The 18423-nt window shown below is 42.0% G+C and overlaps 1 protein-coding gene across 19 annotated transcripts in view; it reads right to left on the minus strand.

Annotated features, from left to right (window-relative positions):
- DIP2A (disco interacting protein 2 homolog A) overlaps positions 1-18423 on the minus strand; it is a 110378-nt gene that overhangs the window by 60315 nt on the left and 31640 nt on the right. For 17 of the 19 annotated variants that reach the window (XR_013414726.1, XR_013414725.1, XM_077995281.1 and 14 more), the window contains exons 3-5: positions 13195-13314; positions 6670-6789; positions 4967-5218 (exon numbers count right to left, since the gene is read on the minus strand). Coding sequence is in view for 16 of the 19 variants with exons in the window: in XM_077995281.1 (XP_077851407.1) it covers positions 4967-5218; positions 6670-6789; positions 13195-13314 (492 nt within the window). In the remaining 3 variants the exon portion in view is untranslated. The remainder of the gene's footprint in view (positions 1-4966; positions 5219-6669; positions 6790-13194; positions 13315-18423) is intronic. The other 2 variants (XM_077995282.1, XM_077995285.1) reach the window with 1 other exon arrangement.

An 18423-nucleotide genomic window follows, 5' to 3' on the forward strand; every position in this document is an offset into this window, starting at 1 on the left:
TCGAGACCGGCCTGGCCATCATGGCGAAACCCCATCTCTACTAAAAACACAAAAATTAGCCGGACGTCGTGGCACATGCCTATAACCCCAGCTACTGGAGAGATTGAGGCAGGAGAATCGCTTGAACCCAGAAAGCGGAGGTTGCAGTGAGCCGAGATCGCGCCACTGCACTCCAACCTGGGCAACAGAGTGACGAGAGAGAGCGAGAAAGAGAGAAAGAAAGACAGACAAAAAGACAGACAGAAAGAAATAAATTCCCCCAAGGAAGTAGAAACAAATTTGAAATCAATTGTCATTGGTACATTTTTTTGTAACATTATGAAAAACATAGCCAGGCTCATACAAACTACTACAACCCCCAAAAAAGTATGTTGGACACCATACCTTTGCAGTCCTAAAAAAACACAACTACAGAAATTAAAACTTTCCCCACTGCCAGTTAAAATATCTGCAAAACTAAGAGACCACAATCAAGTTCTTTTTTTTTTGAGATGGAGTCTCACTTTATCACTGCCCAGACTAGAGTGCAGTGGCACAATCTTGGCTCACTGCAACCTCCGCCTCCTGAGTTCAAGCGATTCTCCTGTCTCAGCACACCAAGTAGCTGGGATTACAGGCGTGTGCCACCACACCAGGCCAATTTTTGTATTTTTTGTAGAGACGGGGTTTCATCATGTTGGCCAAGCTGGTCTCAAACTCCTGGACTCAAATGATCCACCCACCTTGGCCTCCTGAAGTCCTGGGATTACAGGTGTGAGCCACCGCACCTGGCCACAATCAAGTTCTTAAAGTAGAATTGGTGTAACATTTAAAAATAGACATTCGATCTGGAACATGTGTAAAAGTCACTCCTTCCATTGTCTGAATGTACATTTTTGTGTTTTATTTCCATGGTACGGTCTGCCTATCTGTTCAGAATGCGGCTGACTATAAGTTCCTATAGGAATTATGGTTATAATTGGGTCTACCACTAGGAAAGGCACTGTGTCTTTACAGACGTTGTGTTCTGTCACAATAATGAATACACAGATGCTTGTCCACTTATAAAAATCAACACTGGGGCCAACGCAGTAGCTCACATCTGTAATCCTAACACCTTGGGAGGTTGAGGCAGGCAGATCAGCTGAGGTCAGGAGTTTGAGACCAGCCTGGCCAACACGGCGAAACCCTGTCTCTACTAAAAATACAAAAATTATCCGGGTGTGGTGGTGCATGCTTGTAATTCCAGCTACTCAGGAGGCTGAGGCAAGAGAATCGTTTGAACCCGGGAGGTGGAGGTTGCAGTGAGCCGAGATTGCACCACTGCACTCCAGCCTGGGCGACAGAGTGAGACTCTGCCTCAAAAAAAAAAAAGAAAAAAAAAAAAGAATCAACATTGGCTGTGCAGCAGCTCACACTTATAATCCCAGCACTTTGGGAGGCTGAGGCAGGAGGATCACTTGAGCCCAGGAATTTGAGACCAGCCTGGGCAACATAGCGAGATTCCATCTCTTAAAAAAATAAATAAATAGCTGGGCATGGTGGCGGATACCTGTGGTCTCAGCTACGTGGGAGGCTGAGGTGAATGGATCACTGGAGCCCAGGAGTTCCAGGTTACACTGAGCTAGGACCATACCGCTGCACTCTAGCCTGGGCCACAGAGTGAAATCTTATCTCAAAAAAGAAAAAAAAAAAATCAGCACTAGTATCTGTTAGGTAGAGACAACTGGTAATGTTTAATATTTTAACAAAGGTACCTATTAGTATCACTGTGGTATTCCTAGGTACAATGCAAAGCAGTAACTTTTTACTAGGTTTGTATAAAGCTGTGAAGTATATGAAAGCACAAACTCACTATCTGCATAGCAGAATATACCTTCTGAAAAAATCTAAACTGTTAAGATTTTTCACAACCCTTAAAAAAGCCTGATGCAGATCAAATTAGCATTTTAAAGTATGTCTATCAGGACGTTCTTTTAGTTTAAAAAGAAATTTCCCCACTCTTCCAAATCCAGCAAAAAGAATAAATGATTTTAAAAGTATATAGGGAAAAAAAGGTATACGTGGTATACACACATGTACTACAAGTAGTTTTTAAAATAGCTATATAATGGCTGGGAGCAGTGGCTCATTCCTGTAATCCCAACATTTTGAAAGGCCAAGATAGGAGGATCACTTGAGCCCAGGAGTTCAAGACCAGTCTGGGCAACATAGTAAAAACCCCATCTTTCCAAAAAATTTTTTAAAATTAGCTGGGCATGCTGGCATTTGCCTATAGTCCCAGCTACTCAGGAGGCTAAGGTGGGAGAATTTCTTAAGCCCAGGAGTTCAAGGCTGCAGTGAACTATGATCATGCCACTGGACTCCAGTGTGGGTGACAGAGCAAGACCCTGTCTCTAGGGGGGGAAAAAAAAAGAAAAAAAAAAAAAAAAAAACAGCTGCATAAAAATAAACATAAACTACATTCAAAACAAAACAAAACTATAATTAGAAGTATTGCTTTTAAAAATAGGTATTTATATTCGTATAAAAATGCTTAATATATTTGATTTCCTTAATCCAAAACTGAAAGTGGTATTTTTAAAAATTATCTTTACCTGATACATTCTACCTCAAATGTTTTACTTAATATATTCTTCCTCTTTTCATGTTTCTTTCCTTAGTTTAAATTGAAGACACATCTAGTGTTAGAAACTAAAACAAAGGATGATTTCTGTAATAAGACGGAAGTTGACTGTTTTTGAGATTTAGAAATTCAAATTAACTATGCCCAACATTTAGGATGTGGGTAGCTACAATCTGTAGAAAATTGCAATCCTGTAAGCAAGGTATTAAATTAAGTCCAAGTTAAGAACTTTTTTAAAAATTTGTTAGAATTGATCACAAAATGTTGACGCTAGGACTAACAGGAAAGGAAGAGATGATTACAGCTGCATTTGCAGGAGTCAGGAGCTGTCTTCCATCAACACAGGTCATAAATCTACATTCTAAATAATTGCAGCCACGTCCTTTTCAGAGAATGAAAACATCTAATTCAAACACACATCAGAGTTAAATGCTTTGCTTCTAACTGGAAAGCTGAGGGCTATATAGTCAAACATTCTGAACTGTGGCTAATTTTTCATGCTGAGTAAGCTTTTATTTCTAACCCACCAGGAAACGGTGTTGAGATGACTCAGCAATGGCTAATAAACTCAAGCTACAAATGTTTTGTTTGCTCTCCTGGACCATCTCACCTAGAAAGGAGATTCTGGGAGAAGAAATGAGGTAACAGAACATTTAAAATTACTGTTTTCCTGCCCCCGCCTCAGAATTGGAGTTAACTATGTATTTCTATAAAGTTAAATCACCAATGATGAATAGAGAAGGAAAACAATAGTGCAAAAGCTGTTTTCAAGGTATGGACTGTACAGCTCCTTGAGGAAACGTGGGCAGCAGCCTCTGGCCATGGAATACCCAGGAAAGCCACAGAAATATCTGGGCAGGCTGTTTTCCAAAGAGGAGCTTTCTCTGTGGAAAATGCTGCCTTCTGCTGCCCTGGTAGTCTTGGCGTTCCTCTATGAGCTGGAAGCTGTTTAGAGACAGAGCAGGGCACTGCAAGCTTTCATCTGAGACTGACACCTCAGGAGAAGGACACATGTTTAATGGAAACAGATGTATTGACTCAAACAAATAAAAAATGAAGAGCAACAGTGATGCGCCCTACGGAGGATGCTGAGTCAGAAGCTGTGGGCCACTCAACATACCCAACTTTTCCCCAATCCAGCCAAATGACCAAGGTCTTAGAAAAAAGCTCAGCACCCATGGGGACCCCAGCACAAACAACAGCATGTCACGGGTGTCACCATTTCAGTTTTGGCAGAAAAGCAACTAAAAGCAAAGAAAATGAATAGGAATCAAGAAAATTGGTATCAGCCCTGGCTTCACCACGTAGGCTGCTGTGCGATCTCAAGCAAGTTAATATCACCGGACTTTTTTTCTTCTTTCCTCATCTGGGAAAAAAAGGAGGGGATTAAGATGAGTCTTCAACAATACTGATTGTATTTTATGGTACTTGTGCAAGAGTGTGTGTGGGTTTCACATGCCAGTTACATACAGTTAACTATGCTGCTGTTTTAGTTAAAAAATAGAATTTCAAAGGATGAAAGGTTTACACTTTTTTCATGTCTAAGATGAATGTAATCCAAGGGATTCTATGATTTGGGAAAGATCCATGCATCCATATGATTAGCTCTGACTGACATCTTTTCACGCCAAAGGCTGTCTAACTTGGTATCTGGAGGAGCGAAAGCCAGACCACACTGCAGCCGTCTACCCCAACCTCAGAATTCCAGCCGGGTACAGAGACAACCAATGGCCCTGCAGCTGTGAACATAGAGCCAAGAGGAAAGGCACAGACAACAGAGAGGCAGCCAGGTCAAGGGTGATGATCACAGCCACCAGCAGGTATGGATGTGTGCTGACCATCTACCCCTGCACCTGCTGTGTGCACCAGCTACCCCTCAAGACCAGGAAGCTGTTATGACACTGAGAAACACTACACCCTTCTGGGGGACTATGAGAAATGCCCCATGCCTCAAAGGACTAGGACTGCCAAATGAAAGAAGTATCAAGAACTACTTTTGTTACCAAAAGGACATTTCCCAGATGAAAAATAAGGTAGGTCTTGATGGGGAAAAAATTTGCAACTGAGCTGTATTGTTGAAAAGGTTATTAGGGATTTAATCTAAATGATGAATTAACCAAATATTATCCCATTTCTTTCAAGTGCAATCATTAAAAACTCAAAATCAATTTAATGTCTCAGGCAGAAAAAGCCAGCATGGGTTATCTGGGTTGTGTGACCTCAGTCACTTGGAGAGCACTCAGGCCTGCAGCTCAGTCTGCAGGGTGGCGCCCGGCTCAGGTGCCCTCTACCTGCTGCTCTGTCCTGGACACTCCTGACCCCGCTCTGCTGGCACCGGGGCCGCAGCAGCTTGTTACTGACCTATGTGGGTGTGGGCCTCACGGCCTGCGAGAGCAGTGGCAGCGGCGGCCCCCGGCGTGGCTGCAGCACTGGGAGCGGCGGTGGGTCTCCCTCCCGGGTGAGATGAGGTGGAGGATGCAGAGGATGAGGTGGACGAGCCCTGAATGACCCGGTCGAGCCAGGGCTCGACGCTGGAATGGCTCTGGAGCGGAGTGGAGGTGAGTCGCCCGGGTCGCCGTAAAGAGCCCTCATCTTCTGAGGCAGACGACGTGTCTGTGGTTAAAATAACGATGACAGGCATGATATCGGGATGAATCAAGAGAAGGACGGAGTTCCCACTTGCACTGGAGCCTCCCAGGCCTGTGTGCAGCATGCTTCTGTACACCTGGCACAGCTCTGCCCAGACAAAGCCACAGAGTCAGCTCAAAGGTCACCCTCAACCTAGAAGGGCGTGCAAGGAGCCCTACTGTGGGGAAAATGATTCAGAGAGAACTCAGCCACAGGGCACCACACACACTCAGTGAAGACAGCCTCTGATCTCCCGAACGGCTTCGGCATCTACCTCAGTGGGGGTGTCCCATGAATATCCAGTGCTGCACTGCATGTCCACAGAGTCAGACGCCATATCCACACACCAGTCAGCATCACCCGGGGGCGAGCCCGGGCCCGGCCCTACACCTTGGAGGCAATGAGAAGGCCTCCTGGCCTGTGCACGGCCCCAGCAACAACACGGTGGCCACGGGAGAACCGCAGCCCGGTCTACATGCATCCTTTCAGGGGAGTCAGGTGAACTAGCTCTACAAACAACTCCTTCCCCAAGAAAATGGCTTCAGTCAACAAAATTAACTGTACATTAAGGTTTCTTCAAGTCAGCATGAGTGAGTGTTTTATTATGGGTTTTACAATTATTAAAAAATTATTTTAAAATTGGATAGTGTCTATAGCTATGTTTAATAAAAACAATAATTTGACAGTCATTTCTAAGATTTTTTTCAACAATAAACTTCTTTTAAGCAAGAAAGTGTTACCAAAACCACTAAATCATCTTGTGAATCTGGTGTGCTTGGTTTTATTGTGTAGTATCTCCAAATGCATCAAACTAAAAATGGGTGTCACTATTTTTGTTACTTTAAATATACAACAATGCAAGTTCATGAATGTAAAGTCATTAGACACTATCAACATCTTGCACAGTTTAAAAGGAAGACTAAAATACATTATTGCTAGAGAGAAACCTCATATAAAAGTTTTCATTTCTAATGGTACCAATAATAAAACAACAAAATCAACCCCAAAACTTTCCAAATAGTCTTATACTGCTGCATGTAAGTCCTGGTTACAACCTGTTAAGTTATAGGTAGTGAGATGAGAATAACTGTAAAATTCTTAATTCAGAAAGCTTTAGCTTAGTGCTTATTTTAGGTTCCTCTTAGTGTTTTAGGTTCCTCTCTTTACTAAAAAACATAAATAGCATCTTAGTAAAAGAAATTAAGATCCACACAAAAAGTCTTATAGAAAGCAAGTACCCATTTGGGTAAGAATACTATGTGCACCATAGATTTTCAGGTAAGGAATATGAGCATATGCAAACATTTTAAATCTCCAAATGTGTCCAATCTATACTACAGGCCAGACGGATATTCCAACTCAATGGGAAGTAAATAGGATAACATCAGGCCTGTGAAACACTCAAAAAAGCCACTCCTGACATTGTTTATCAATACCTGGAGGGGTGTAGGTTTCCACAGACGAATGCACAAGGACAGAACGTCTTTTCGAAGGCATAGGCATCTTCCTCTCTTTGTATTTGGCCAAAGCTGCTTGCACGGCTTCAGTGTGGACATCTACACAGGAAGGACAGCAGTAAAAATACTTTTTACAAGACTGGTTATAAAGTAACAAATTAAGTTTCATGTCTTTGTTTTCAGTGGGGGTGAAAGGAATAGAAGCTCTCTCTGTCTATCCCACTTGTTAGTCCTAGATTTCTTTAAATATTCCTTTGTTTGTAGATCTAACTTTGAAATCATGTAAATATTTCCATATTAAAAACCAAAACTGAATAAAAGAGAAATCCCCAAAATTGAAAATAAAGCGAAACAAATGAGCCTAAATGTGTATCTTGTTGTTGGTTTAAACCTCGCTTGTTCAACCCCTACAAACAAATGAGGCCCCTCCCACAGGCCTCATACAGCTCAGGAGAGCTTTGAATGCAGCCTAATACAAATTCGTAAAATTTCTTAAAATGTTATTAGTTTTTTTTGCAATTTTTTCTTAGCTTATAAGTTATCATTAGTGTTAGCGTATTTTATGTGTGGCCCTGGACAATTATTATTCTTCCAACGTGGCCCAAGGAAGCCAAAAGATTGGACACCCCTGGTTTAAACTACTGCAGCTGACTTTAAAACACCAAAGTTAAACTGGTCAACCTCTACTTCCAGAAATATCTAATAAGAACAAAAGTAACTGTACAAAAAATGTTTAACTCTCTCATATTGTTGATAGCAGTGAGGACATTGTCATACAGATCTTTTGTGAGTCCTGTGGGATATGGCAAATTAAAACACTTGATAGTCTGATTCTACCATCCCTAGAGCTTGGACACTCATAAGGGAGAGGAGATACAAATGTAGATGAAAGAGGTAGGCTGGACACAGTGGCTCATGCCAGTAATCCCAGCGCTCTAAGAGGCTGAGGAAGGAGGATCGTTTGAGGCCAGGACCAGCCTGGGCACCAGAGCAAGACCACATTTCTGCAAAAAAAAAAAAGTTTTTTTTTTTGAGATGGAGTCTTGTTTTGTCGCTAGGCTGGAATGCAATGGTGTGATCTCAGCTCACTGCAATCTCTGCCTCCCGGGTTCAAACGATTCTCCTGTCTCAGCCTCCCAAGTAGCTGGGATTACAGGCGCCCCCCACCACGTCCAGCTGATTTTTGTATTTTTAGTACAGATGGGGTTTCACTATGTTGGCCAAGCTGGTCTTGAAGTACTGACCTCATGATCTGCCCGCCTCCACCTCTCGAAGCGCTGGGATTATAGGCGTAAGCCACCGCGCCTTGCCCAATTTTTTTTTTTTAATTAGGCAGGTGCAGTGGCATGCGCCTGTGGTCCCAGCTACTCAGGAAGCTGAAGTTGGAGGACCACTTGAGCCCAGGAGTTCCAAGCTGCGGTAAACTATGATTGTACCACTGCCTCCAGCCTGGGTGACAGAGTGAGAACCCAAGAAAGAAAGAGAGAAAAAGAAGGAAAGAAAGGGAAGAAAGGAAGAAAAGAAAGAGAGAGAGAGAGAAAAAACGGGCACAGTGGCTCATGACTGTAATCCCAGCTACTGGAGAGGCTGAGGCAGGAGAATTGCTTGAACCCGGGAGGCAGAGGTTGTGGTAAGCCAAGATTGCGCCATTGCACTCCAGCCTGGGAAATGAGTGAAACTCTGTCGAGAAAGAGAGAGAGAGAGAGAGAGAGAAAGAGACAGAAAGAGAGAAGGGGAGAAGGGGAGAACGGGAGGTGAGGAGGGGAGAGGAGGGGAGAAGGGGGGAGGAGGAGAGGAGGAGAGAGAAGAGAGAAAAGAGAAAGAGGGATGGATGAAGGGAGGGAGGGAGAGAAAGAGATGAAGTACAGACCCTGCAGTCACTACAAACAAATGTGGTATCTTGTCTTTTAAAAGTGTGTCTTACCTCTGTACATTGAAAATGTCTACAAACCACAATCAGCCCAACAGCAATCAGCATCCCTAGTGCCCAGACTGTGCTCTTGAAACACCATCCTCACGTTAAAAAAAACCTGAGAAATGGCAGATTCTGGAGCAGGGGAAGAAATGCCCAGGATGAGCCTAGAACTTCTTATCCTAACAGCCAACCAGGAAGTGGTCAAACAACTCAAGCCAATTTGAAGAGATTCCCAATGGCGAAGAATGGGACAATCTGAGTATCGATAAGGAGAAATACTAGAATGGACTGAAACATCAAATATGATACTGATAAAAGAAGAAAAAGGAAAAGAGGAAACAAAATCAATTGGTTACCACTGGAGGAGGCCAGTGACTCAACCTATTGTTCTGAAAACTAGTAAATAAATGGAAAGAATTAAATATTCATCTTGACTTTCCTGTACCAAGTTGTAAATAACAGAAGTTTCTCTTTATGGAAATATTCTGGCATTTGAATGAAGAAGGAATGTCAGAATCTAAATTTCACCATTTTGCAGCCCAAAGGAAATCATCAATCTAAGAACTGAGAAAATCACTAGCTTCCAAGCACCACAGCAAAGAGCAAGAGTCAGGCCCAACAGGCCTCTTGGTGGAGGAACAGGGGCCGCCCGTGAGTCTTGTAAACAGCTGAACATTGTAACCTGACTTTCATCAGCTCTAGTGAGCTAAAAAGCATGTCAGAGACACCAAGAGGAACCATCAGACAAACATAGCTCAGCTTCTCCAAGCTAAGTTTCACAGAGGCTGAAACACTTACCAACCAACTGCAATGTGAGCTCTTATTTGGATCCTGGGTCCAAATAAACTTGTTCTTTAGAAGCCATATGAACATTGGCTGAATATTTGATATTAAGGAAGTATTTATTGTTAATTACTTTGTGATAATGGCATTATTTCTTTGAAATACAATCTTTTCAGATACAGAGACCAAGACCATTACGACATGAAAATGACAGAGATCAAGAATATTATGACATCTAAATGAAATAACATATCTGAGATTTGCTTTGAAACCATAAGGGAAGGGAGGAAGCAGGTAGAGTACAGATTAATCCAAGCCAGGGCATGGATGACCGAGAATTTCTGGAGCTCGACTATGGGTCCAGGGGAGCTATCATACAAAGATGGCCAGTTTTGTAGACGCTTCAATTTTCCCCAACAAATGTCTGAAAACATTTAAAAATCTCACATTTAAATGGCTTGTAGGGCCAGGTTAAACCTTTTCCTACTCAGGAAAGGTGAAGAATTCACACCTATACATATGATAAAGGAAACTTATGGATATCAAAGGCATAGAACAATTCTAAAAGCTTCCAGAGAAAAAGAGTAAATCACCTTGAAAGATCAAGAAACAGATTGACAGTACTCAGTAGGATCACCAGGCACAAAAAAGCAACAGTTTTGAAGAAAAAAGTGTTAAACCTATAATTTTATATCTAGCCAGATTATCATTTAAACATGAAGATTTAATAAAAATATTATCAGACATACAAGGTTTGAAAAGCATTTCCACACAAGGACTTAACTGAAAACGCTCACGGAAAAAGGGGCTCACAAAAAGAGAGCAAGAAACAGACTGAGACCCTTGTGACGGATTTGGAAGTTACTATGATTCCCCTGCTTTAAACATTATTGCTGTCTTAGAAAAAAAGGAAAATAAGTATAGATTAAAAACTACCTAGAACTAAAAATATAGATAATAGCAACATGATAGGGTATAACAACAGATCCAAAAATACTCAACAAACCCCAAGTATAACAAAACCAGCCAACGCGCATAATAATCAAATCACTCAATACCAGCGTCTTAGTCTGTTCAGCTTCCATAACAAAACAGCATAAACTAAGTGGCTTAAACAACACAAATTTATTTTCTTACTGGAGACTGGATGTCTGAGATCAAGGTGCCTCATGGTTGGTGTCTGGTGAGGGCTCTCTTCTAGGCTTACAGACATCTGCCTTCTAACCATTCTACTCATAGGGTGATGGGGCAGGGCGGGGGCCAGCAAGCTCTAGTGCCTCTTCTTTTTTTTTTTTTTTGAGACAGTCTCACTCAGGCTGGAGTGCAGTGGGGCAATACTGGCTCACTGCAACCTCCACCTCCCAGTTCAAGCTATTCTCATGCCTCAGTCTCCAGAGCGCCTGGGACTACCAGCATGTGCCATCACAACTGGCTAATTTTTGTATTTTTAGTGGAGATGGGGTTTTGCCATGTTGGCCAGGCTGGTCTCCACCTGCTTCAGCCTCCCGAAGTGCTGGGATTACAGGTGTGACTACTGCGCCTGGCCAATGCCTCTTCTTATAAGGGCGCCAATCCCACTGTGAGGGCCCCACTCTCATGATCTCATCTAAACCTAATTACCTCCCAAAGGACCAAACTCCAAATAGCATCCCACTGGGGTTAGGGCTTCAATATAGGAATTTCAGAGAGGATATAATCGAGTCCACAGAATAGTGATAAAGAGAAAAATCTTAAAAGTGCAAGAAGAAAAAAAGACGCATACAACAGAACACAGATAAGAAACAAAGTTAAAGGACTAACACTACTGATTTTAACATTTATTATTAAGGTACGATCATCAAGAGAACACTGTTTTGCCATAAAGACAGATGAAGAGATCAACAGAACAGAACAGACAGTCCAGAAATAGATGCATGCATTTACGTGCAACTGCTTTTAGAAAAAAGTGCAAAGGGAATTCGCTGGAGAAAGCACAGACTTAAGGAATGGTCCAGGAACAGTTGAGTATCTCCATGCAAAAAAATAAACTATGATCCATACCTTGTACTTACACTAAAATTAACTAAAAAAAAAATCACAAACTTAAGGGCACTAAAATGGCACTAAAAAACCTAAAACTGTAAAACTTGTACAAGAAAACACAAGAGAGAATCTTTGTAATCTTGGGTTAGGGAAAGATTTCTTAAACACAAGAACAAAAGCACTATCCATTTTTAAAAAATAACTTGGACTTCATCAAGATTAAAAACTTCTGCTCTTCAAAAGATACTTTAAAGAAACACAAAGATAAATCACAGCCTGAGAGAAAATATTGGCAAATCCTATTTATGATAAAAGACCTGTATTCAAAAGATAAAGAATATACCTAGTATAAACTTCACAAGGGCAGAAACCAGTTTATTAACATCACTTCCATGAGCAGGAACAGGGTTGGGGAGAAGAGCCAGGACATGTAGAATATTCGGAGGGACAGAAGGGAGGAGACGTTTCCTAGGACCAGTCTCATGGAAGGCACACGTGTGCATGCATCTGCATCCAGGCCTGAGGACAACAGTGCTCAGTGAAATGCTGAGGGCAGCCATCTCAGGATTCAGAGGTATCAGGTGATTTTTACCTCTGTCCTTAAATTTGGTGCTTTTTTTTACATATTTAACACTAAGCACATTATTATTTACATAATCAGAGAAGAAGTTGTTTGCCACATGATAAAGTTTTTTATAAATGTATATCAAATTGGTAAGACATTATCTGGTCAAATATTTCTTAGATTATTTCTTTATACTCCCTGTTGAAAAAACATTGAAAATATTAATCTTCGTTTTCAGTATTCTTAAAACGACAATTATCCCTATTAAAATTTTTTCTGAAAAAGGCCTATCAAAAGAGCTTAAATGTGAAGAAAATATACAATCACACAGTGGTGAAAATATTAAATAGATAACGTGCTCAAGTTATTAATACATAAACTATAATAAAAAAACGTGAATTTTTTTCAATGGCTATTCTGTTAATTCCAGTAAAATATCAGAGACAAATTTAAATATTCATAAAAGCACTGCCAAACAGAGTGGCATAAGTTTAATTGGAAGGAAATCTCCAAAATTAAAAAAACACTAAAACACCTACACCTACAGTAAAGCAGATCTGTAAAGCACAAAAATTATTAGTATCAATTTCAAAGTAAAAAGCATACAAAAGTTTTAAAGAAATTATTCTAGTAAGAGAGAGAAGACTTCTCTAGAAAGTTCTGTAGCCATCCCCTAAGAAAGTGCCACTTGGCCGGGCGCGGTGGCTCAAGCCTGTAATCCCAGCACTTTGGGAGGCCGAGGCGGGCGGATCACGAGGTCAGGAGATCGAGACCATCCTGGCTAACACGGTGAAACCCCGTCTCTACTAAAAATACAAAAAGAAACTAGCCGGGCGAGGTGGCGGGCGCCTGTAGTCCCAGCTACTCCGGAGGCTGAGGCAGGAGAATGGCGTGAACCCGGGAGGCGGAGCTTGCAGTGAGCCGAGATCGCGCCACTGCACTCCAGTCTGGGCGACAGAGCGAGACTCCGTCTCAAAAAAAAAAAAAAAAAAAAAAGAAAGTGCCACTAAAGCTACACCATGCATTAAAACAGACCGTGGTTACGTGAAGGTTAAATGTTTTTCTTGAAAAAAATATGATGATGTACATTACTGCTTATGTGAAAATAATTTCTTTGGCAGATATTGTGGCAAAGCAAAAATAACTGAAAGACTTCATGGCGAGAGTCCAAGGGCTCCAGGCCTGCCCACCTTCCCCACTGCCTAGGCTGTGACCCTACCTGACCGGAAGCGCTCATCCCTCGAGGTGGTGGGCCGAGACTTCTGCTGCTTGGGTGCAGCAGCCGTGGTTTGTGAGGGCCCAGGAATTCTATTCTCTGCTTGTAGAGATGGGTCTATTCCTGAAACACAATTTTATGGGAATACCTTGTGTGAACAATTTGCTTTTCCAATTATGAAAAAAATCCATTGAAAACAGCTTACATTTCTCATCTGTTGCATACACTCTATCAAAGAGCCTTTAATCTGGAAGTCAGTGATAGACGCATGAATGCTGTGGGTTAAGGGCAACATCCACTTTCATATTCTCCTCTCCCCACATCACCCTGCCCTGCCTCTCATGCACCATCTGCACGAAGGGTGATGATCAAACAGCTGGCCCTGTACCCTTGGCAGCACAGCACACGGCAGCTCACATCAGGGGTGGGAGCCATGGTAGAAAGCCCTCCCAAAGCCCACTTCTGAACTGTGTTTCTAAGTCTGAAATGGCCTGTGCTGTTTGTCCCCAGCATTGTTCTACAGTGTCAGTAAACCCTGAGTGAGAAACAGCTCACCAGACCACCACTGGGGTCCACCACTAGCCCTCTGATAGAAACAGGAAAAAAGTGAAAAGGCAGAGAAGACAAGAGCGAGAGGGGCATTAGAATGATGGCGTCAGGGCACAAAGTGCTCAGAGGCTGGGACCTGCTCAGGCCAGGCCAACTGCCCTTGCTGCACCGCCCACTTGCTCTGCCTCCAAATCAGGACAAATGAAGAGCACACTGTTCTCCACACTCCTTCACCAGGCCTGCCACTCTCCGGGCAGTGGTCCCCTGGCCACAAGACACATTACAGTGAGTGAAGGAATGGGGAGCAATTGTTCAAGTCACTAAACAAAATCCCTGGTATCATTTGAACCAATTTGCTGACATTTGCAAACAGCACAAAGCAAAACCTGCAGCTGTGCTTCAACAAAAATATGCGTTTAGCTTTAGCCTTTGTTTCAAAATGTCTCATAAAATTGGCCAGCAGGAATTCCAGTCCCACTGGCTCCTCCAGCCCTAACCACTCCCTGAAGAGGCAGAGTCCATGCTGCCTCAAACCTGGGCAGGTCAGTGACTGCCCCAACAAGCGCAGTGTGGCAGAAGTGATGCTGGGTGACCTCCAAGGCTGGTGGTGAAAGGCGACACAGCTCTACCTGGCTCTCTGCAACACCACACACCAAGTCTAGAGTGTTAAGCCCCACAGTGGAGGGGCCACATGAGGACAGAGGGAGACACAGGCAGGGCTGGGGAGCCAGGTGCTCGGCAGCAGGAGTCTCCTCACCCCAACAGCCACAGCTGTGACTGAGGAGCCCTCACAGGATGTTGGCCCAGGACTTGAGCACCCAGCTCTGGCTCTGTGGACAGGGACAAGGTAACATTTGAGCTAGGCCTGCACTGCACATTTTTGAGCAGAACAGATGTTGCTGATGTTGTTCAAGTACTATGTACATTTTGGGGTGGTCAGTGCTGTGGAGAATGGGAACACTCTCTACAGAAATTGGTATTAGCCCTTCAAAATGTGAGCATACATACACACACGTGTGTGTGTGTGTGTGTACAAAACACATATTGAGCAGAGCCCTACTGACTTTGGCTTTTTGTGACTGGATAAAACAACTTTAAAGTTCACAATGGACAATACCGAGTCTTACACCTTATGGATGATAGACAAGCATGCTGTAAAGTGACATATACACAAATGGACTTCCTTACACTTGTATTCCAAAATATGCATCCTTTTATTCTTTGAGATAGATTCATTTATTCAACAAAGATACACGACCCAATGTGAAATTACTGGATGAAGGAGTAGATATATTTTTAACTTAACAGATATGAAGAGGTAACTTTCCAAAAAGGTTACAGCAATTCACGCTCTGACAAGCAATGTATGAAAGTGCCATTTCCCCACTCTCTGTCAGCACTAGATGTTATAAAAAGTTCTAGAATTTTGCCAATGTGATAAGAGAAAAATGGTGCCTTTTAATTTGCATTTCCATATCTACCACTGAGGTTGAACAAAATTTAATATTTATTGCCTATCCACATTTCCTGTCCTTTGGATTTCTGTTATGTCACCCAACTAAAGACCCCCACTAAAAGACCAGGAAGCCTCACTCCTTGTCTGCTGTGGACACCCTGAACTGTGTACACACACAGAGCTGTGGCCTGGCGTGTAGCAGCTCAGTCATTCTGAAATGTTCTCATTTCTAGGGAGCCTGTCACACCTGTCCATCTTTTCCTTTCTAGCTTCCAGGTCTCCTATCTTGCCTATGAAGACAATTCCTACTAAAAGGGGTGTTCAAATAGTCTCCTGAATTGTATGTTTTTATAATTAAAAACATATTTAGAACTTTAATTATTCTGAAGTTTATGTTCACTAAAGTTGGGGAGGAGGAAGAGGGTTCTTGCCTGCAGAAGGACAGTACCAGCTATTAACCCTTCCTCCTTCACATCCTCTCAAATCCCTTCCGGACTTCTTCTCTTTCACTGACTGAGTTGTGTACTCTGCACACTGACATCCTCCTGTTGTGACTATAAAGCGTACACAATCAGGTTTAGCATCTCAAATGCCAGTCCTTTATCACCAGTGTTCTTTTTCAAAAATTGATGGGCTACTCTCAGAACTTTGCCCCTTCTAATGGGTCATTTCCAATCCTAGGTTTAGGAAAACCTCAGGCCTGGTATTCAGACTGGACTACATTATGTTCACACATTAACTCGGAATCTGCCAGTTTTATAGGATGTATTAAGTTTTTCCAGTTAGGAAACTGATATGTTTCTTCACATATTAGGGTCTTGGTTATTTCTTTCAAATAGATTTTACAATCCTAACATAGGTCCTTTCTTACTAAATGCATTAATAAGCATTTGACAGTTTGTTTTCATTATGAGTAAGATTTTTTCATATTTGAAAACAAGAAATATTGCTACAGAAAAGTCACATATTTGCCTTCTATCTTCATATCTATCAAACCAAAATCACTTACTAATTCTAACAGTTACATGAGCAGTCACATGAGTTTTTAAGGTATAAAATAATATCACCTATATTTAAAGATGATTATCTTTTGTTCTCTAATATTTATTCTGCTTTGTTTTCCGTCTCACTGCATCAGCTGTGACCACCCACATAATGTGTAATAAGAATGGGCTGGCCAGCATTTCTGTTAACTCTTTTGGAATGGAAATGGCTACAGTATCTGATTGTTTAGTTTGATGATTGCTGGTGATTTTGGACAAATGGGCTTTAAAGATATTTTAATAGTTTCCTTCAATCCCAATTTTACTCTGAGTTTGTTTTTATTTTGGATGAATAAATATCAGCACACAAAGAGCCTCATCAATCTTCTTGTTGTTGATCTGTTATAAAATATATCATACCAATACAGGCAATATAAAGCATGTATACAGTTTAAGAATATTATTAACAAACAATCAATGTAACCACCACATAGGCTACGGAACATAACACTCAGTGCCTTAAGGGGTCCCTGTGACCCTCTGCAATCTAAATTCCATGAGGAAATGGTGTGCTGGTTTCTGTGAAAACCATTTCCTTCTCTGTCTGGACTCACCACACAAGGTCCCTAAGTATTAACAGCTCGGTTTGGCATCTTTTTTTAAGCTTGTACTGGCTATATGCCTTTGTAATTCCTTCCTTCATCCCTACGATGTTTACAAGATTCATTCTTGCTGATGCATGTGGGTCTTTAGCTTTCTGCTGTATGAATTCTGTTGATGGGTATTTGAGTTCTTGGCAGTTTACAGATATAATGAACATTTTTGTACAAGAGAATAAGGTGCAAACAAACAGGAGTTTCTCTAGGGCAAATATGTACCTGAAGAACTGCTGCACCTCTTCAACTTTACTATGTAATCCTAGCTGCCTGCATCCTACCGATCGAATCCTCTCCAACAGGATAGCTGGCTGTGGTTACAATGTGCCTTTCTGTGATTACTAGTGAGGTTAAACATCTTTCCATTTGCTCACTGCTATTTGGATTTTCTGTTATGAAATAACCTATTTGAATCTTCATCCATTTTTCTACTAGACTTTTTCTTATCATGTTGGGAAACTTTCTGGCTATTAAGTTTAAACTAATTAAATTAAGGGAAAGTGTGGTGGCTCACACCTGTAATCCCAGCACTTTGGAAGGCTGAGGCAGAAAACTCGCTTGAAGCCAGAAGTTCAAGACCAGCCTGGGCAACATAGCAAGATCCCATCTCAATCAATAAGCTGGGTGTGGTGGTGCACACCTGTAATCCCATGTACTCAGGAGGTTGAAGCGAGAGGACTGCTTAAACCAGGGAGTTTGAGATTGCAGTGAGCTATGATCACACCACTGTGCCCCAGCCTGAGCAACAGAGTGAGACCTTGTCTCTTATGTGCAATCATCATACATGGCTGGTGTTTCATATACTGGACAATGCAGTTAGAGAACAGGTCCGTCACTGCAAGAAGTTGTACTCGACAGCACTGCTTGGTACATTCTGGACACTAGTTCTTTTTTTTTTTTTTTTTTTTTGAGATGAAGTCTCACTCTGTCTCCCAGGCTGGAGTGCAGTGGCATGATCTCAGCTCACTGCAACCTCCACCTCCCAGGTTCAAGCAATTCTCCTGCCTCAGCTTCCTCAGTAGCTGGAACTACAGGTACGCGCCACCATGTCCGGCTAAGTTTTGTATTTTTTAGTACAGTCGGGGCTTCACTATGTTGGCCAGGTTGGTCTTGAACTCCTGACCTCATGATCCCCCTGCCTCAGCCTCCCAAAGCGCTGGGAATACAGGCGTGACCCACCGTACCTGGCCTCTGGATACTACTTATTTGTGTTACAACTATCTTCTCACACTCTGTAGTTTGTCTTTGCAATCTCTTTATGATGACGTTTGAAAAAAAGAAGTTCTTAATTTTAATGTGGTCCAATTAATCCTTTCCTTTATGGTTCCTGCTTTTTGGCACCTTTAGTGACATCAAAAAATCCTATCTTGAGATGGTGACAATTTTCCTATAAGATTTTCTAAAGGCTTTAAAGATCTTTCACATTTAGGCCGAATACATCTGGAACCGATTTTTGTCTCCAATGTCATGTGCTTTACATATGGACAAAGAACTATGCCAGCACCATGCCTGCCACACCGCTATTCCCATGTGCAAAGTCCACGCACGTATGCATCTGTCTGAGCTGTCCACTCTGTCTTAGTGACAA

The sequence above is a fragment of the Macaca mulatta genome, chromosome 3, assembly GCF_049350105.2.
Source record: "Macaca mulatta isolate MMU2019108-1 chromosome 3, T2T-MMU8v2.0, whole genome shotgun sequence".
NCBI lineage: Eukaryota > Metazoa > Chordata > Mammalia > Primates > Cercopithecidae > Macaca > Macaca mulatta.